The 21756-nt window shown below is 39.7% G+C and overlaps 1 protein-coding gene and 1 long non-coding RNA gene across 4 annotated transcripts in view; one reads left to right on the forward strand and one right to left on the reverse strand.

The window, feature by feature from the left end:
• The window catches only part of ASAH1 (N-acylsphingosine amidohydrolase 1), a 42409-nt gene extending 29234 nt beyond the window's left edge, over positions 1–13175 (reverse strand). Inside the window, exon 1 of one of the 3 annotated variants that reach the window (XM_049704141.1) lies at positions 13017–13175. In XM_049704141.1, coding sequence (XP_049560098.1) covers positions 13017–13094 — 78 coding nt within the window. In that variant the 5' untranslated portion in view covers positions 13095–13175. Of the gene's footprint in view, positions 1–8129; positions 8846–13016 lie in introns of those variants that run through there. The other 2 variants (XM_004277185.4, XM_049704142.1) reach the window with 2 other exon arrangements.
• Positions 13176–13231: 56 nt separating this feature from the next.
• On the forward strand, positions 13232–21692 carry LOC117195648 (uncharacterized). The gene is made up of 3 exons (XR_004475415.2): positions 13232–13685; positions 18328–18514; positions 20992–21692. It is a non-coding gene; the product is annotated as an uncharacterized LOC117195648 (long non-coding RNA).
• Positions 21693–21756: the final 64 nt, after the last annotated feature.

Consider the following 21756-nt stretch of genomic DNA (forward strand, 5'->3'; position numbering starts at 1 on the left):
CTGGGCTTCCCTGGTGGCGCAGTGGTTGAGAGTCCGCCTGCCGATGCAGGGGACATGGGTTTGTGCCCCGGTCCGGGAAGATCCCACATGCTGCGGAGTGGCTGGGCCCGTGAGCCATGGCCGCTGAGCCTGCGTGTCCGGAGCCTGTGCTCCGCAACAGGAGAGGCCACAACAGTGAGAGAAAAAAAAAAAAAAAAAGAAACAAAAAAAAAAACTAGCTCCAAAATATTCCAATACTTTAAGGAACAGAGGAAAATATAAAACAAAATAATATAAATTAATATCGGATTCAATACTCTAATAGTAACCTCAAGAGAAATTCAATATGCTGTTATATCTATAAAACAAAAACAAGATGTTATAAAAAATAAGTTCAACCAGGTAATTAAAAACATAACTGCTGGGCTTCCCTGGTGGCGCAGTGGTTGAGAGTCCGCCTGCCGATGCAGGGGACACGGGTTTGTGCCCCGGTCCGAGAGGATCCCACATGCCGCAGAGCGGCTGGGCCCGTGAGCCATGGCCACTGAGCCTGTGCGTCCGGAGCCTGTGCTCCGCAACAGGAGAGGCCACAACAGTGAGAGGCCTGTGTACTGCAAAAAAAAACCATAACTGCTCATCCATCAATAGATGAATGGATAAAGAAGGTATATAAACATAATGGAATACTACTCAACCACAAAAGGAAAGAAATTTTGCCATTTGCAGCAACATGGATGGACCTGGAGGGCCTTCTGCTTAGTGAAATAAGTCAGACAAAGAAAGACAAATACTGTATGATCTCACTTATACCTGGAATCTACAAAGTACAACAAACTATTGAATATAACGAAAGACAAGCAGACACAGATATAGAGAATAAACTAGTGGTTACCAGTGGAGAGAGGGAAGCGGGGAGGGACAATATAGGGGTAAGAAATTAAGAGGTACAAACTATTAGGTATAAAATAAGCTACAAGGATATACTGTACAACATGAGGACTACAGTTATAGTTATTTTATAATAACTATAAATGGAGTATAACCTTTAAAAATTGTAAGTCACTATATTGTACACCTGTAACTTAAATAATATTGTACATCAGTTATACTTCAATAAAAAATGTAACTGCTGAAATAAAAAGGATAGGAAAATAAAGGCGAGGAAATCTCTCCCAGAATACAGGGGAAACATTATATAGAAAACACAGGAGGGAAAAAAAAAAGAAGAGAATTAGAGAATCAGTGCATGGGGCCCAACATCCGATTAACTGGATTTCCAGAAAGAGAGCAGAGATAATAAAGAGGAGAAAATTATGAAAGAAATAATATAGGAAAATTTCCCACAGCTGAAAGGAGATGAGTCCTGAAAATGAAAAGACCTACTGATTATTTGAAATAATGACTGAATACAAGGGCTTTCAGTCAGACACATCACTGAGTTATTTCAAAACATAAAGGATAAAGAGAAAAACATAAAAGCTTCTAGCACCGCGTTTGGGCCAGGGGAAGTGGGTTTCCTACAAAAGAATAAGAATCACACTTCCACCAAACTTCTCAACAGCTATATAAATGCTAGAAGAGAGTGAAGCCTCCAAACTTGGCAGGAAATTGATTTAAAACTAGAATTTTATAGCTGGTAAAGGCATCGATCAATTTTGAGTTTATTTAAAGTCTTTACTATTAGGTCACTGCAAGGACTCAGAAAGTTCACCTCCCATACATTCTTTCTTAAATTACTTCAAGATGTACTCTAGCAAAACACTGGCATAAACCAAGAGAAAGATGGGACAGGATCCAGAAAAGAATGGCTCCCACTTAACATAGAGTGGTAAAGGGAGCCCTTAAGGTGACAGCTAGTCAACAGACCTAGAAAGCAATAGTGCAACATTATATCAAGGAGACAGGTGCCCTAAAAAGTGGGACTCTACAGAATAAACTGTACAGTTGAAAGGCTGGAAGAATTTGAGAATATGATAAGAGGCACACAGTGTAAGAAAAAAGAAAAACAACCAGAAACTATAGGGGGAAGCTACAGTCTTGGAAAAGAATGGTCCAAATAAAAAGAAAATGGTCTCAACTAGAAGCGGAATTCAGTAGGTTTCAAGAAGAATAGACAGAATATTGAGAAGATATGTCAGAAGCTGAAAAATATACAGGATACAGTGATGATGGCATAGGTTTGTTTTCTTCTTCTAATGAGAAAAAGGGAAAGAAATTAGAAACTCCAATGAAAAAGTTTGTACAAGGCATAATATAAATATGAAGCAAATTAAAATGAAGCAAATTAAAAGGAATATGAGCATTTGGCATGAATATGAGTATTTGATAGAAAATATATTTGAATACATATATTTTATATATATATAAAATATATATATTTTAGTGCCGTTAGAGTTACGGCTTTAGAATTATAGAGAAGGACATGTAATCACAGCACACTGAGCAATGACCAATGTTTTCAAGTCACACTTCTTTAAACATTGTTTACCGTCTTCATTCTTTGAAAGGAGACATACGAAGCATAGATGACTCAATTACAGTTACAATTATGTTACCAATGTTTACTAAACAAGACTGAAAGCACATAGAACTGAAGAAGAAAAGGGAGAAAAAGGTAGAGGGGTTAAGGAGTCCACTTGCCCCACTTCAATATTGTGCTTAAGTATTGAGCCATGGCAATTAGACAAGAAAATGAAATAAAAGGCATCCAAATTGGAAAAGAAGTAAAACGGTCTCATTTTCAGATGACACTATCTTCTACAGAAAACCCTAAGGAATCCATTAAAAACTTTTTAAAAATAATAAACAAGTTGGGCAAGGTTGCAGGATACAAGATGAATGTACAACAATCAAATGTATTTCTATACAGTAACAATGTGCAAACTGAAATGAAACTAAGAAACTACTCCACTTACAACAGCATCAGAAAGAATAGAATACTTAAGAATAAATTTAACCAAAGATGTGTAAGACTTGTACACTGAAAACTACAAAACACTAGAAAAAAAATTAAAGACCTAAATAAATGGAAAGATATACATTGTTCATAGATTGGAAGACTTAATATTGTTAAGATGGCAATGCTCCCTAAATTGATCTACAGATTCAATGCAATACCTATCAAAATCCTAGATGGCTTCTTTGCAGAAATAGACAAGTGATCCTAAAATTCACATTGAAATTCAAGGGACGCAGAACATCCAAAACGTTCTTAAAAAATAATAACAAAGTTAGAGGACTGACACTTCCTGATTTTAAAACATACTATCAAAGCTACAGTAATTAAGATAGTGCACTACCAGCATAAAGATATAAATCAATGGAATAGAACTGAGAGTGCAGAAATAAACCCTTACATTTATGCCAATTACAAAGCATATATTTGGTAAAAGATTTGTCTAGAATATATAAAAATCTTACAACTCAGTAATAAAAAGACAACTCAATTAATAAATGGGCAAAGGATCTGAACAGACATTTCTCCACATAAAATATAACTCAATAAGCAAATGAAAAGATGCTCAACATCATTTGCCAATAGGGAAATGCAAATCAAAAGCACAATGAGGGCTTCCCTGGTGGCGCAGTGGTTGAGAGTCCGCCTGCCAATGCAGGGGATGTGGGTTCGTGCCCTGGTCTGGGAGGATCCCACATGCTGCGGAGCGGCTGGGCCCATGAGCCATGGCTGCTGAGCCTGCGTGTCCAGAGCCTGTGCTCCACAACGGGAGAGGCCACAACAATGAGAGGCCAGCGTACAGCAAAAAAAAAAAAAAAAAAAAACCAGCACAATGAGATACCACTTCACACCCAATAGGTTGGCAGTTATAATAATAAAACAAGTGTTGGCATGGATGTAGAGAAACTGGAACCCTCATGTACTGCCAGTGGGAATATAAAATAGTGCAGCTGCTTTGGAAAACAGTCTGGCAGTTCCTCAAAGAGTTAAACACAGAGTTATGATGTGACCCAGCAAATTACTCTCCTAGGTATAAACCTAAGAGACATGAAAACATGTGTTCACACAAAAACACTGTACAGAAATGTTCACAGTAGCATTATTCATAATAGCCAAAAGCAGAAACAACCTAAGTGTCCATTAAGTGATGAATGAACAAAATATGGTATATCCGCAAATGGAATATTACTCAGTCATAAAAAGGAATGCACATTTACTGTACTGATGCTACAATGTGAATGAACCTTGTAAACATTATGATATGTGAAAGAAGCCAGTCACATGTATTGTATGATCCGCTTTATAGAAAATGTCCAGAATAGGTAAATCTATAGAGACAAAAAGTAGATTAGTGGCTGCCTAAGACTGAGAAGTGGGTTTCAGGGTTAAGGCTAAGTGGTGAGGGGTTTCTTGGGGGTGATGAAAATGTTCTAAAATTGATTGTAGTGATGGTTGTACAACTCTGTGAATATACTGAAGCCATTAAGTTGTACACTTTTAGTGGGTGATTTGTATGGTGTGAATTATATCTCAGTAACACTTAAAGAAAAAAGAAAGGTTCAGGGAAGATTGTTGAAAGTAAACTAAATTTTTATCCATCATTGAGATGGATACGTATGAGAGCAGACAATGCCTCAAGTGGATTCTGACAAATTCAGCATAAACACATTATCAGTAGCAGTATTCATAAAGCTAACCAGGGGTGATATTTGGATCTTTCGGCACCCAATTTGGCATGGGCACCAATTAATCAAAACAGAATGAGCTGCAAATAACTAGTAGGACAGTAGAGGTGGTATCTGGCTGAACATCACTTGAGTACAAACAGTTAAAAGTGTCTGCTTCCAAGATGAAAACTCTAATTTGAAAAGATACATGCACCTCAATGTTTACAGGAGCACATTTACAATAGCCAAGACGTGGAAGCAACTTAAGTGTCCATCAACAGATGAATGGATAAAGAAGATGTGATGTATATATACACAATGGAATACTACTCAGCCATAAAAAGGAATGAAATATTGCCATTTGCAGCAATACAGATGGACCTAGAGATGATCATACTAAGTGAAGTAAATCGGAAAGACAAAGTATCATGTGATATCACTTATATGTAGAATATAAAAAGTAATATCAATACAAATGAATCTACCTACAAAACAGAAACAGACTCACAGACATAGAAAACAAACTTATGGTTACAAAAGGGGAAAGAGAGGGAGGTAGGGAGGGATAAATTAGGAGTATGGGATTAACAGATACGTACTACTATATGTAAAATAGATAAGCAACAAGGATTTACTGTATAGCACAGGGAACTATATGCAGTATTTGTAATAACCTATAATGGAAAATAATTTGAAAAAATATACATAACTTAATCACTTTGCTGTACACCTGAAACTAACGCAATATTGTAAATCAACTATACTTCGAAAAACACGACAATTAACAACAAAAACAACAAAAAAGTGTTTGCTTCCAGAGAAGGGGGATGGGGTAGGAAGAATAAGCAGGGAGACGGCTGGGTTTTTTTTATCATAAGCCTCTCTATATTATTTGATTTTCTTTAACTATGTATACTTTGATACACATTTTAAAATATCAAATTAAAAAACTGCATGATTTCATTTACATTATGTTGAGGATTTTCAGAGTGAATCCCTGACATGATTTTTTAAGTTTTTTTAAAAAAAATATTTATTTATTTATTTTTGGCTGTGTTGGATCTTCGCTGATGCATGCGGGCTTTCTCTAGTTGCAGGGAGCAGGGGCTACTCTTCGTTGCAGTGCGCGGACTTCTCATTGTGGTGGCTTCTCTTGTTGCGGAGCACGGGCTTCAGTAGTTGTGGCACGCGGGCTCAGTAGTTGAGGCTCACGGGCTCTAGAGTGCAGGCTCAGTAGTTGAGGCGCACGGGCTTAGTTGCTCCGCGGCATGTGGGATCTTCCCATACCAGGGCTCAAACCCGTGTCCCCTGCGTTGGCAGGCGGATTCTTAACCACTGCGCCACCAGGCAAACCCTGATTTTAAGTATTTTTAGCTGCCAGTATCTAAAATTATTTTAAGATAACAACATATGACTGCGTTGGAGGGCAGGGTATTCTAAATTCACTAGTCCTTGCTTAGTGAAATTGGAAATGGACACCAAAAAGCAACACTCTACTTAAGAACATCTTGATTTAAAACTATGAATTTTCCAAACAGCACTTAATAAGAAGGGCAAGTATTAACTTTAGAAATACAACTCTTACTTCATTCTAACTTACTCACTATAAGATTCTTCTAAATATCAGAGCTTTTGGTGAGTTTAAAATGTGATTTGATTCACAAAAATCTAATTTATGCCCTTTTTACTGAATTTCAAGTTTTCAGGAACTTTAGGGTCATGGGGTCATGTTCTGGATGCAAGGCCCAGCTCCATTAGTGACAAGGTTACACAGCAGGTGACAGAGCCCCAGTTCAGGCTCCCCCTGATCTTTCTCATAGCTTCCCACAGAGATAACAAGAAGACCTCAATTTAATTCCTAATAGGGAACAATCTGCATTCCCTTCAGGGCTTTTGATGATCACTAGAATCAACTCAGTGAGTAAATGAAATGTAATGACGCTCGTCCTTCCCTAGTAATTTTATCTGCATGACCTGGGTTCCAAAGCCAATATAAAATTAATCTACAAGGCATATTTCTTACGACTGTGAGGGAAGTTACAAGTGCTCTATCAAATATTAGGAGAGAGTTCAACTGCCCCAGAGGTAACAGAGCAACCTAATCATATATGCAAGAGTCTGAGATTGATAAGACATTTTACTATGATAATGCTGACAGCAATAAATAAACATGAAATACAAAGACATGAAATCTGCATAGAAATTGGCTGTAAGAGTAAAGGGTAAATGTGATTGCAATTTTTAAAGCTAGCAGCCATAAGATCAGGGTACTTCAGGTGTTCATAAGGTACTGACACTGAAGTCATTTTTTTTGTTTTTAAAATTTTTTTAATTAATTTTTTTATTGAAGTAGAGTTGATTTACAATATTATATTAGTTTCAGGTATACAGCATAGTGATTCAAATTTTTATAGCTTATACTCCATTTAAAGTTATTATAAAATATTCACTATATTCCCTGGAGTGTACAATATATCCTTGTAGCTTATTTATTTTATATATAGTAGTTTGTATCTCTTAATCCCCTACTCCTTATTTGCCTCTCCCCCTTCCCCCTCTCCACTTGTAACCACTAGTTTGTTCTCCATATCTGTGAGTCTGTTTCTGTTTTGCTATATTCTTTTGTTTGTTTTATTTTTTAGATTCCTTGTATAAGCGATAACATACGGTATTTGTCTTTGACTTATTTCACTAAGCATAATAGCCTCTAACAACAGTCATTTTAAACAAAAAGATTAGATTTGGGGTAGAGTGGAGACAGGTACATCCTTACTTTCAAGGGAGACCTCAACAGGGAAAGACGGCTTCAAAAATCTATGTACAGACCTGAAATAAAATTACAGTGAGCTCATTTGTTATTTAAAGTTTCTTACTATCTCCAAATTTAACTATACATGGTTTTAATAATAGACAACCCTATCAAGGTAAGTAAAAATTTAAACAGATGATAGGTATAGAATGTAAATAGATGAAAGGGAGCGATATTAGGTAGTCTGCTTGGTATACTGCGCTGCCTTGTCAAAGGGTGAAAAAATACAACCAACTTAAAATCTCAATCTTTCACGTGTGTGCTCTCTCATTTTTGCTTCCTAAAGCCAAAGAAAGTGGTGAAAATCTCCGTAAAATGTTTTGTTAATACTTCCTGAGGCAGCGAATTCTCTAATTATTCTAGTTATTTGATAAGAACTTGAACGTCTTCAAAATTAATCATTCTTTACGTCCTCCCCACTCACTAAAAAAAAAAACTAACTACAGAGCTACTTGACAAAACTGTATTTAGGAAAATAAAATATAAAGTGAAAATTATTCCATTAGCAACCTGAACGCTCCATGCCTAAAAGAAATGAGATAATTCATCCAGCTCCCTAAAATATTTGAGTCCTCCGGAATGAGAACCTCAATGAAATGTATGCTTCTAAGACTGTACAAAAGAGTTCAGAAAGCCCTCATGTGCTTGTCTTATTCACATAACCAGAAAAAGGCAGTGAAAAGTAATTTAATTATATAGCTCACACCAGTGTTCTTACCATCGGAAAAGAAGCTGAACAATTTCAGCAAGACAACTTTCTTTCTTCCTTCCTTCCTTCCTCCCTGTCCTTCCTTCTTTCTTTCTTCCTTTTTTTCCTTCTTTTGTTTCCTTCCTTTCTTTTTTTATTCCTTTATTTATTTATGGCTGCGTTGGGTCTTTGTTGCTCTGCACGGGGGCTACTCTTCGTTGCAGTGCACGGGCTTCTCACTGCAGTGGCTTATCTTGTTGCGGAGCACAGGCTCTAGGCGCGCGGGCTTCAGTAGTTGCGGCACGCGGGCTCTAGAGTGCAGGCTCAGTAGTTGTGGCACGGGGGCTCAGTAGTTATGGCTCGCGGGCTCCAGAGTGCAGGCTCAGTAGTTGTGGCGCACAGGCTTAGTTGCTCCGCAGCATGTGGGATCTTCCCGGATCAAGGCTTGAACCCGTGTCCCCTGCATTGGCAGGTGGATTCTTAATCACTGCGCCACCAGGGAAGTCCAACAAGACAATTTCAATTCAATTCTTTAATTCACCGACAACTATTTTCTAAATAAGATTTATTTCTTAAAGTGTTCTCTATGTAAGACAGAACAGACACATATTCAAGACACACTTGAATAAGAAAAGGCATGTTTTCTTGCATATATAACAAATTCAAATGAGCATGCAAAGTTTTTCACTTGTTTTCTGACCTCTGATGGAATGGTACCCTATTAAATTGAGAATATTTAGGTAAAAGGAATGTGAACAAACTCTCCATAAGGGCAAAGACCTCTCTATCTTGTTCACTGACCTGTTCCCAGCATCTGTAACAGTCGGGCCCAGAGTAGGCGTGCAGTATTTGTTGACTAAGCAAACATATGGTATCTGTGTATTCCTTCCTTTAAAGTACTGGGTGGAAAACAAATGCAGTACAGTAAAACTGGCCAGGCCAGACGGGGTTTAAGTGATTTGGGAAAACGTTGTAAAAATCATTGCTAAAACCTGATTCAGTGGCTAATGTCAACAATGTTATCACTCACTTGAAAAGCTGATGCATAAAAATAAGTTCGATTCAGTAATTCACTACTGAGCCAGTGTGTTTAATTTTCACACATTTTAGGGATCTGCTTAGATTTATTACTGAGAACAGCCATCTCGCCTACTCTGATTCCTTTCCTTCTGATGACTACATAGGCTACTACAATCTGTTTTCTGCTCCCAACATGCTCTGGCCAAGGTGACCAATGACCTCTAGGTGCCAAGTGCAACAGATACTAGACATCTCAATGGCATTCAACACAGGTGACCTGTCCCTCTCTCCCCTGAGCGTCCCTAACACTTGCTCTCCAGTTCTGGCTGCTGCTTTAATTTTGCCAGTTCTTCCTGACCTGACACATGCATGTCCCCTGAGCCTTTCTCTAAGCCTCTTCTTCTCTTCTATCTGCTCATTGTTCACTCCAGTGGGCTTCAAAATAATATGCCTGCGACTTCCAATATCCTCTTCTGAGCTCCAGTCCCAAAGGTCTGCTGGATGTCTTGGTGCCATCTGAAATTCGACATAACCAGAGTGAAAAATGATCTTCATTCTTCCCTCCTCATATTCCTGTAGTGATGCCACTATTCTCCCAGCTAAGCACTTCAGAAAGGTGCCAGTCCCTCATCCCCATCCAACCCCTCCTTCTTCTCATTCTACCTCCGAATCTTCTCCGGAACCATCCACTTCTTTCCTTTTCCAATAGCACAACCGTCCTGTAAGTCAGGAGGCTTGTGCTATTGGACTAGTCTCCTCATATCCACCCTTGCTCCCTTCCAATCCAAATTGATCTTTTGAAAGTGAGAAATTTATCACATCTTTTTTAAAACCAGTCAACAGCTTCCAATTGTTTTTAGGATGAATTCCAAAATCCTTATCAAGGTCTACAGAGCCCTGGATGATGTCATCTCCATCTCCCTCTCCAGATTTTCTTGCACCACTTCTGTCACCACCATCTCTCTTTTTAAAATATTTTTTAAATTTATTTTTTATTGACATAATATTGGTTTATAACATAAGTTTCCAGTATACATTATATTTCTACTTCTGTATACACTACAGCGTGCTTACCACCAAAATTTTAGTTTCCATCCATCATGATACAATTGATCCCCTTTACTCATTTCACCCTCCCTCTGCCCCTTTCCCTCTGATAACCACTACGCTGCTGTTCTCTGTATCTACGTGTTTGTTTTTGTTTGGTTTGTTCATTTATTAGACAGATACGGTATCTGTCTTTCTCCGTCTGATTTATTTCACCCAGCATAATACTTTCAATATCCATACATGTTGTTACATATGGCGAGATTTCATCTTTTTTCATGGCTGACTAGTATTCCATTGTGTGTGGTGGGTGTGTGTGTGTGAGAGTGAGAATCACATCTTCTTTATCCGTTCATCCATTAATGGGCACTTAGGTTGTTTCCACGTCTTGGCTCTTGTAAATAATGCTGCAATGAACATGGCGGTGCAGGTATCTTTTCAAATTAGTGTTTTCATTTTCTTTGGATAAATACCCAGAAGTGGGATAGCTTGTCACCACCATCTCTTAATAGAATCAAATAACTCAAGAAGACCTTAAAATATGCCATAGTCTGAAGCGCCTCAAAAACAAAACAAAACAAAATCCACAGACATTCCAAATCCAATGATTTTTGTTTGTAATTTAAAGCCAGTTCCCACTATCATATTTATCAAAAGTAGTTTTGAAATATATTTTGTTACTATGTGTGGCTACAGTTTATCACAGAACAATTCAAAATGAAAAAAAAAATGCTTATTCTTGTCAAAGGATGAGGTCACTGAACTTCTGTGAAGTTCCCAAAATCCTGTCCGCCAGTGGCCCCCAGGTTTTCCAGATCAGTTAAAAAACTGAGAGGAGTCCCAGTTTTTGTTCTACAAAGTGAAGATGTTAAAACAAACAAAACAACTCACACACATAAAAGAACATTTTAACAACAAAAATTGGAAGGTCATAATCAGAATAAAAGCTAACATTCTAAATTATAATTTCAAGGCCTCATTTTTCTCATTTCATTAAAGACTTGTGGAAGCAGCTTCCCAAATTGACACCAGAGGCCAGACTAGAATTTGACAACCACTGTTCCAGATAAGAACTATGAAATTCATGGAGGGGCTGTTGATTTTTCCTGTTCTACAAATACCTTTTAAAGTACTTTTGCTTGAAAAAATAAAGTACTGACAACGAAAATAAAAGGCAGATATTGATATACGAAACTGTTCTGAGGTCCACAACTAGACCTCTCAGTATTAACTTGCTGCTCTGACACTCAAAAGCCAGGCCGTTTCTCTTCTCTTGTTAGACACAACTCACAGAATACCCACCTCAGTGAAGGTTAATCTGAGACATGATCAAATGAGACAAAGCAAGGCCACTTCATGACTCTAAGCACAGACAAAAACAAAGGTACGTGTAACACGCTAAACACCAAACACCTCCTTCTCTTGCTAAACAAATAACTGTTTCTTCTTTACCCATAGTGTTGCCTCACTTTCTAAAAGCAACCAATCTAGAGCAAATCCCCGATTCCTTAGACCTGCCCCTGAAACACACAAAGTCCAAATTATAAAACAGGTTTTCTCCTAATGCCCTTTTACTGAGAGGCCCCACGGTTGCCCATGGCATGCATTCTCACTCACTGCAAAATAATAAACCCAATTTCTTTAACTACAGGTGTGTTTCCTGGGGTCTTTGGCTGAAAGCATTGACAGTATCAAAGTATAAAATTCTTTAAAAATTCCCATAATCCCAACCACTTTAAAGTAAATTAACTCCCTACTCACACTAAAGCAGACTAATTTTATTTTTCCTTATACCCTTCCAATCCTCACCCACATATATATACTGTGTATTTTTCTGTTACTGAAATTGCTGTGTATACTATTTTGTATTCTACTTTTACTTGCTTTATCTTGTATCAGTTTTGAATGGCTGAGTAATATCTCACCATGATCTTACTCTTAAAGCTTTTCTCCGTAGAGAAATAAAATAAAAGAGGAGAATGCACATCTTGCTCCCAAAGTCAATGTTCTACCTAAACTATTCAAAAACATCCTCAGCTAGTCTTAGGTCACATGCACCCAAGTTCCTATTTATCTGATCTGTTGATAAGAAAAATGCAGTCTTATTGCTTTTAAAGAAGAGAATTATGCAAGACCACGAGACCAGATGTCCAGAAGCCTGAGTTCAGTCATGCTTCTAGACATTTTCTCACTCGGAATCAACTTCCTCCCTTGCAAAGTAAGAGTGAAACTGGTCCCTCATTGTCTCTTGTAGTTATCAAGTCTGTGTTCCTGCTACTTCCCTCAAGGGGAAATAGCCACAGGCCCAGTGTTCACTTGACTCGGATATAAAGGCCAGGCATCCACATCTAGGTTGGCCTGGGCTGCTCCCATTGCCCTGACTGGGGATGCCTCGCCCTTTCCCAGGGCCCTCAGGATCCTTAGCTAATACTTTTCCTTCAGCACCTCGTCACCAGGCAGAGGATGCCAAAGTCCTCAGGAAGTTCGTCACTTAATCATGTACACAAATCAACTGGAACTTTTTCTCTTACAGTTCTGGATGCTCGAGGCTGGTACTGGTAGAACAGATGCAATCCATCAAACGTGAGGGTATGCAAATCATAATCACCAATCCGCAGAGATCAGGATTTCCCCAAAAGGTTTCCTTGTTCCAGCTTGTACCGAATCGACCCGGGGTGAAATTCCCCAGCCCGCTCTGCACCCACACCTCTGCTCAGGAAAACACCGACCCCTGTAAAGATGCTGCCGGGACTAGGTGTCCCTCAAGCCCCGCCGGCCCCGCACCTGGGCACCCCACTTCCCCGTGCTACCGCGCGCCCCTCTCCGCGCCCTCGCCGCCAGCTCACCCACCGGTGGCACGTGCTGCGCCACCGAGCCGGTGACGGTCACGCTCAGTAAGACGAAGGTTAGGCGACTCCAACCCAGCATCGCTCCTGCTGCGAACGCCGCTACAAATGACGCCAGAAGAGGCCGCACAAGGTACCACCTGAGCTCAGAGCAGACCACGCCCCCGCCGCCGCGTGACCCGCGGGCTGGACCGCACCACGCGAGGCGGGGGGAGACGGACGCGCAGGAGATGGAGAGGGCCGGGATTTTCGGTGGCACGGCAGGACAAGGGAGCCTTCCGAGAGGAAGAACGAACCCACAGGATGGGGGTCAGCGCTTGCGTTAGGACCGTGGTGTTTGTCGGTCCCCTCCACCCCCCCACTGCTCCGCGAGCAATGGTTGCGCCGAGCCTGAGCTCCAGCCCCCAGCTTCGCGCCGGCGGGTGCGTCTGAGGAACTTATAGCCGATGAGTTGCCTCATGAAGGGCCGCGCCCACCTCCGAGCTTGGGGCTGGGCACCTTCTCCGACTCCGGTGCGGCCGTGCAGCGTCCGCAAACAGCCCAGGGCGAAGTCCGCCTTCGGGCAGCTCGATACCAAAAGCCCAGGAAACGGGCGCAAGCCACGAGAGTCTCAAAACGCGGCGTAGCACGCGAACGCGACCCGTCTTTGCGCTCTAAGGACGGCAGGGCCGAAGTGAGTGAGGTTTTTCGTCCTGACCGTGGGGTCCCCGAACAGGTGTCGAGGCGGGGGGATACCCCGGAGGGGGGATAATTAATTCTCACGGATAGTAAAGACTGGGAATTACCCATTTAGACTTTAGCAGCCGAGCTGACAAGGCACAGAATTTAGGCTTCAGTTCCTTGCACTTAAGACAACAGGTGGAATGACCAGGTAGAGCCGCGAACCTTCCTTCACTGATGGGAAGCAGCTGTGTGTTTTCACTTAACTGATGAAACGCTTCTGGTTGGCAGAGCCGGGGGTGAACCTGGGAGGAGGGTAGGCTTTCGCACCTGAAAAACAGCTTTACAGATGTATTTGCTTGGCATTCGTCCCTTGTATGGACGCCGTCGCCCTAGTAGGATGAGTTACTTAGAAGTCCAACAGGAAATCCTACCCTCTGGGTTCTACTTTCTGATTGAGCCTCTTTGAAATCCAGCTAGCTTTTTTTTTTTTTAAATGCTTCAGTAAAACTCAGAATACTATCACTAAAATCTTCATATATTCTTTTTTTTCTTGTGTGTGTTTGAAATTGCAATTTTACCCATTTGTATTACTTGGTTAGAAAAACCAAACAATCCTTTTGCTGGAGATTGGGAAACGAGAATTGATGTTTGAAGGCTGTTTTCCTAGGGTTTTTTGTTTGTTTGATTGGTTTTTGGTAAATGACAGGGTTCCTGTCTCTGAGGAGGAAGTTTGACTTTTGAAACATATCACATGATTCTGAAACATATCAGTGGTGCCTGATTGAACAGTGAGCAAGCAGATCATAGAAATGTTCATTAATTGAAAAATATTTACTGTCCACCTACAATGTGCTAATCATTTTTCCAAACATTGGGGATAAGCAGGGAACAAAAAAGACAGGAGGTTCCTCCCTCATGAGGCTTACATTCTAGATGAGAAATGGACAATAAACATCATACCCGAGAAAATTTATATAGGATGTTGGAAGGTAATAAATGTTATAGAGAAAAAGCAGAGTAAGGGGGATCAAGAGTAGGGAGAGTCACAATGTTAAGTAAGATGAACAGGACAAGCATTATTGAGAAAGTGATGTTTGAGCAGAGATTTGAAGGAGGTGAAGAAGTTAGTTTTGTGGATGCCTAGGGAAGAGTATTCCAGGCAGAGGGAGCAGCTGGGGCAAAGGGTTGACAGTGAGAATGTGCCTGGCATGTTTGGCTACAGTGAGGAAGTCAGTGTGTGTGGAGCAGAAGGAAGAGGGGGTAAAAAAAGTGGAAGAAGTCTGAGAGGTAAGGGGGGTAGGGCAGATTATATAGGGTATAAGGAGCTATTGTAAAGACCTGGGCTTCTCTGTGCAAATGTGTAAATAGGTTGAATTATCTTCGACCTTAAAATAAGTCTGAAAAAAAAGAAAAAAGAAGTAGAGGATTCCCATCTTTTGTATAAGTAGCTATTTGGTTTGAAGATCATTCATCTTTAAAAACATTTTTTTAATTGAATGAAAGATTCTTTAAATTCTATGGTGCTTTACAGTTTTCAAAAGTTTCATGCACATGATTTCATATAATCCCATTATTGCCTCTCCCCTTTCCCTTCTCCCCAGCTGGTAACCACTAGTTTGTTCTCTATATCTTTGAGTCTGCTTCTTTTTTGTTTTATTCCCTAGTTTGTTTTATTTTTTAGACTCCACATTAAGTGATATCATACAGTATATATATTTCTCTGTATTATTTCACTTAGCATTATGCCCTCAAAATCCATCCATATTACTACAAATGGCAAAATTTCCTTCTATTTTATGGCTGAGTAGTATTCCATTGTATATATATGCCACTACTTCTTTATCCGTTCATCTTGATGGATACTTAGGTTGCTTCCATACCTTGACCATTATAAATAATGCTGCTATAAACATAGGGGTGCATGTATCTTTTCAAATTAGTGTTTTTGGTTTTTTTTGGGTATATAGCCAGGAGTGGAATTGCTAGATTATATAGTAGTTCTATTCTTAGTTTTTGGAGAAACCTCCATACTCTTTTCCACAGTGGCTTCAGCAATTTACATTCCCACCAACAGTGTATGAGGGTTTCCTTTTCTCCACATCCTTGAAGATCATTCATCTTAAATACTACCGAGAGCACTTTAAACATGTCACCAAACACATTTTTTCCCTATGAGAGGATATTAATTGCTGGTTAGATGGTCTGGCAGAATCAGAATCTTTATACAGAAAATTTACATCAATTAGCATGATATTCTTAGGCATGAAAAATTCTAATTTTCATATAACTTTGCATTTAACTTTCAAAGCCCTATTATATACCATTGATTCTATTTTCAGGCAAATTAAAATTTAAACCTATTTCCCTAAAATTATACCATTTTATGCTTTTTTTTTTCCCGGTACGCGGGCCTCTCACTGCTGTGGCCTCTCCCGCCGAGGAGCACAGGCTCTGGTCGCGCAGGCTCAGCGGCCGTGGCTCACGGGCCCAGCCGCTCCGCGGCACGTGGGATCCTCCCGGACCAGGGCATGAACCCGTGTCCCCTGCATCGGCAGGCGGACCCTCAACCACTGCGCCACCAGGGAAGCCCTATGCATTTTTTTCTTACACCTACATCTTTTTTCTTAATCTACTCGATTCTTCAGTACTAGAAATGTACGGAAGGCCAAGGCAAAGCATGTGGCTATAGGAAACTTTGCTATGGTTTATGGCACACTGACATATTCATGGAAATGGTATTTAAGTGTACAAAGGAATGATTATGTCGGCAGGAAGGGTGGTTCAAATACTATCTTCACAGCAAGCATCAGGTGTAAGACTTGGATAACATATTTAATGTGCAAGAGTCAGCATCAGAATCGAATTGTTTATCAGAATAGCTGAAGTTCTTGGCAAGCTGTGGACCTTTTCTAATCTCCTACCTAACATTCCTGGGTTCCTGAGGTGATTTAAAATCATTGCAGTCTAATCACCCAACCCTTAATGAAATCTACCGCACATAACACATTACCTAGAACAGCTATGACTTGATTTAATAAAACTGAATGTTCAAAGGTTTGCACTAAAAAAGAAAGAAATATGGAAATAATGTTCCAGTTTAAAAAAAAAAAAAAAACATTTTAGGGAATTCCCTGGCAGTCCAGTGGTGAGGACTCCTGAGCTCTCACTACAGAGGACCTGGGTTCAATCCTTGGTCAGGGAACTAAGATCTTGCAAGCCACGCGGTGCGGCCAAAAAAATAAATAAAAAATTTTAAAAATAATAAATTAAAAAAATTTTACCAGAAGTATTTACCAATGAATTGTTTAATTAAGAAGAAAAGACTTAGTATATCTAAAATGTAATCTGAGTTTCAAAGCTTTGATTTTTATCCATATTTTCAGGAAGGAATCTAGAGAATGAAAGATGAAATAGATGGAAAATCAGAAATCTTGCAAAACTGTTACATGATTCTTTTCCTCCAGGAGCTTTATTTATCACACTAAGCAAGATTACTTGCTTTATGTTTTACTTTTATAAAGAAAAATATGTCAAATTATTACCTTTGGCTCAAGGTATAATGATATTTTATTCCATTACAAAACTATAAATTAATTGCTCACATTTAATCTAATTGCCCCCCATGTAATGTCAAAATCAAAAGGTTGGGCTTCCCTGGTGGCACAGTGGTTGAGAGTCCGGCTGCCGATGCGGGGGACACGGGTTCATGCCCCGGTCTGGGAGGATCCCACATGCCGCTGAGCGGCTGGGCCTGTGAGCCATGGCCACTGGGCCTGCGCATCTGGAGCCTGTGCTCCACAGCGGGAGAGGCCACAGCAGTGAGAGGCCCGCGTACTGCAAAAAAAAAAAAAAAAAAAAAAAAAAAATCAAAAGGTTATCTTAATTATCCTTATTTTGCACTTATCTTTCTGTTACTTTGTTAATCATTTTTGATGTCTTACTGAACCCCTGGTACCACAGACATGTAAGAATCTGAAGAGACACTTTACAAAAAAATCCTTTTGTCTATTTCTACTTTCTTTGATAAGACATATAGTTCTGACCTGAAAATTATTCGTCAATTCAGTTCAAATTCAATAATCTCTAAATCTTTTTTTCTTGTTCTGACTTCATATTCCTGCATAGTTCCATTTTACATAAACCATTATAATTACCTATTTAATGCTTCCCACCAGTTGTTTCTCATAAGTTTGTGGTAAATGCACTTTTCCCTCAGTAAGCTCTGAGTACTTACTCTAGGTGCTGGGTAACTAGCGAACAAATGATCCCTGCCCTGGGGCTTTGTCTTGTGGGAGAGAAAAATGAAGATGGAAGGGAAAATGTAAATCAAATGACTATTTTGTAAAATATCAATAGATTTAACTAATTCCATGCTCTACCCTCTTGTTTAATATTGTGGATGTTTTGCCAACCTCAGTTCCACTCCTCCATTATACAGCAGACATGCGATTTGGATGAACCATGTCCCCATCCTTAGCCTCATCTCTGGAGGTGGGCCCGGGTTGGCCTGATGTTTAAGGTTACCCTAGTCCGCTTGCCACCATGCTTGGCTTCGGCCTTAGTCACTCGGACTCTTGAATTCAGTAGGCCATGGTTTGAATCTCAGGGTTTTTGCTCTATGATTGAGGCAATTGTCCTTTCTCTTTTACCAGGAAAGAGTAAGCTATTAGTCTCCATTGCTGCTGGCATTCATGCTGTAAACTTGAAGGGAGCTGCCTAAGGATGAATAGGTACTGTGGACAGCACAGAGGAGAGAAGGAAAGAAACTGGGTCATTATGACATTAAGCTGATAGATGACCAAACACAGAGCCTGTCCAACAACTGGACTCTTAATTATGGTAAGCCACTACTCTTCTTTATTATTGAAGCCAGTTCAAGTTGGTTTGCTTGCAAGTTGAATTGTTGTATCTGATAGCATCCTAGGGGATGCACACATAAAAATAGATATGTCTACCTTCTGAAGAGCAGAGGAGAATTTTTAAAGCTATAACGCTTAAGTTTCAGGACCTTCACTTGCTCAGGTATCTTCCAAACCTTCTACCCAATTTTACACTTGTAATTTTGTATTCTTGTCTTTAAAGAGGACCATCCAAATTGTATAAGCTTTAGGCCTTACAAAACTGTCAGATGTTAAAAAAAAAAAACAAAACCATCAGATGTCTTGGGGGAGAAAATTTCCACCTTTCTCCCCAATACCTTTAATTCATGTTTCCCTAGGGGAAGAGTGACTTACCTAATTGGTAAATAGCTGGATGGGTCACTGCACATGTGTGGCCTGACTTCTCTAGCTCTCTCACTCAGATCTCTGTGCCCACAGTGGTAAGTCCTGGATGACAAGAGTGGAGGGGGAAGTAATTGCTGTCTTTGACTACATCTTCCAAAATTGGCACCTATCCAACAAATTTTTAAAATACTATGTTAATGTCATGGCTGTGAAGACTTTGAAGAAAGCATCATGAAAAGGTGGCTCTGGGAGACATTGAGAGAAGGTAGTAAAAAAAAATGGAGCCTTTTGTATGTACTTGCATCTGCTGCCCCCCAACCTGGCCTACTCTGCCCTCAGTTTACTCCCTGTCATGTTAGAAATTGGCTGTGCCCCTGGGAAGCAGTTTGCATTTGTCAAATGACTGAGTGCATAAATTCATTCCAGAGGAGAAGGAGTTGGCATCCCATCTTGGCCTCAGGTCCAAGTTGTTTTCTCTTTTCCAGCTTAATCAGCAGTAAAGCTGATGTTTATTGCCACCCAATGCCTGTGTATATTTCTCAATCATTTCCCAAACAGGAAAGGTGAGGCGAATGATTATTATCCTGAAATGACAACATACGTCAGCAGTAGCAATTATAGTAATATATATATATTAAAAGTACTAAATGACCTACTAAAAGTACCAAGCAGACCACTAGGTGCCATGAAAGACACACATGCAGTAAAATAGGAATTCCTAATCAAAGGGAGTTTACAACTGAAAAATACCACGAACATAAATATATATCAACTTATGAGGCCAACTGCAATTCAAATGTATGTTTTATATATTCAGTTATATTGGGTTGAACCATATGAGACTGCCGTTTTTGTAGGTTAATAAGTAGTTGACTACCGATACTTTCATATGGCCTACCTGATGTTACCGACACCCAAAACATTCACAGTCATTTGGCTTGACTTGGAAGCTGGTGCCATCATACTACGTCATCTGTAGACCTCTGATGGCTCCTGCTTTTCCTCACCCCTTGAAGATTTTTCACATCTGGCTCACTGCCACTCTTTTAAATTTGATACCTGTCAGTATTCTCAGTGATTGCAATTTCCACAAAGACAATTTTTCCAATATTCTGGTTTTTCTCGGTTTCTTGACCTCTTCCCTTGCAATGTTCTGTATTTTACCTCAAATGCCCAATTCCATTGTCATATCTTAGACATTGGAACACTTACTTGATTTTGCTTCTGGAATAACACTCTTTTTTGATTCTTATATTCCTCACTGGACACGTCTTCAATATCCTCCGTTGGTTTCTACTCATCAACTGACCTTTTTATGTGGGGTGCCCCAGAGCCTGGTCTTCAGATGTCTTTTCTTCTTCACGCATGTTCTCACTTCCCCACTTAATATCTTTCAGTGATTTCCCATTACTCTTACAGTCAAGTCCCGCATTCTCAACCATAGCTCAGAAGGCTCTGCTTAGAAGCTGGATTGCTTCTGACTTCCTCTCTGGAAGGAATTATTGCTTATCACACCCGCTCGCTCATTCCCTTAAAGCAATTTTTCCAAAATACTATGCTTTTTCCCACCTTAGTGTACCTACTCACTGGCTTTCTATGCATGGAATATTCTTTCTCACGCCGCCTTCACACATATAACTCCTGAGAGTTCTGCTTAAGTTATATCTTCCTTAGCAAAGGCTTCCCTGACTTACATCTTTCCAAACCAAGTTTTGATACCCTGTTAATCAATTCTCAGATATCCTGTACTTTTCCTTGTCCTTTGCACACGTAGTTATTTGATTAATTACTATTTGTTTAAAGTCTGCCTTCCTTAATCTATAAACCCTTTCAAGACAGGGGTCATGTCTATGTTGTTATCATGGTATCTGCAATATCCAGCACAATTCCTGACATAATGATGGTGTAGAATAAATATATGATGATTAAGTGACTTATTACTTACAGAGCTCAGGATCCTAACTTCCGTAAGTAACAATACTTTGTGGGGAATGCATTCAAGTGCTAACTGGGGTTCTACAAGCCTATCCTTCCCTTCTCCTCCCTCAATCACATTTCTTTCATTTTCTCTCTCTCTCTTTCTCTCTCAAGTCTCCAATTTGTGATGGACTTTGGAAGAAGTGTGAGTTCTAGAAAAAGGACTGGGTCAAGGACCTAGGGTAAGACACCTTGGCTTTTATCTCAGAATGTCTCAGAGATAAGCTTTCTTTCTATTCTTCAGGCTCTAAAATAAAGCTTTAGGGATCTTGTTGTTGTTCTATTAAAGATACAAGAAGCACAACCAAACCAACCATAATCCTATACTTCATTTTATCAGGATCATGTAGGAAAAGACCAAATCTAATCCTGGATGTTAATATTGCATCTGTACCTAAAATACAAAGATCTGAAGGAGTGGTATCTGTGAGTTGTAGGATATGCATATATTCAGCCAAAGCGATTAACCCTATTTACTACCACAAACAGTGGATTAGAGTTCCTAGTGTTTCATATATTTGCCAACTCTGGTATTGACTGACTTTTAAATTTTTACTAGTCTGGTGGCTGCAAATGCTGTCTCACTGTAGTTTTATTTTGCAGTGTTGGGGTGGGCTCTCATGAGCCAGTGACATCACAGTGTGATTGTGTTCAGTGACATCATGTTGGTCGTTTGATTCATCATATGATATTTACCCCATGGAAATCAGCAAACATTACAAATCAGGGCTTTCCCCTCTGGAGAGCCAAGTGTTAAAGATTACCTACCTATATACCATTGTTGATAAGGTTAAATATTTTCTCATGTATTTATGGGCTTTTGTAATTCTTTGAATTATTTATCTTGAGTGGCTTGGGCTGTTATTACAAACTACCATA

Source organism: Orcinus orca, chromosome 21 (assembly GCF_937001465.1).
Source record: "Orcinus orca chromosome 21, mOrcOrc1.1, whole genome shotgun sequence".
Lineage (NCBI taxonomy): Eukaryota > Metazoa > Chordata > Mammalia > Artiodactyla > Delphinidae > Orcinus > Orcinus orca.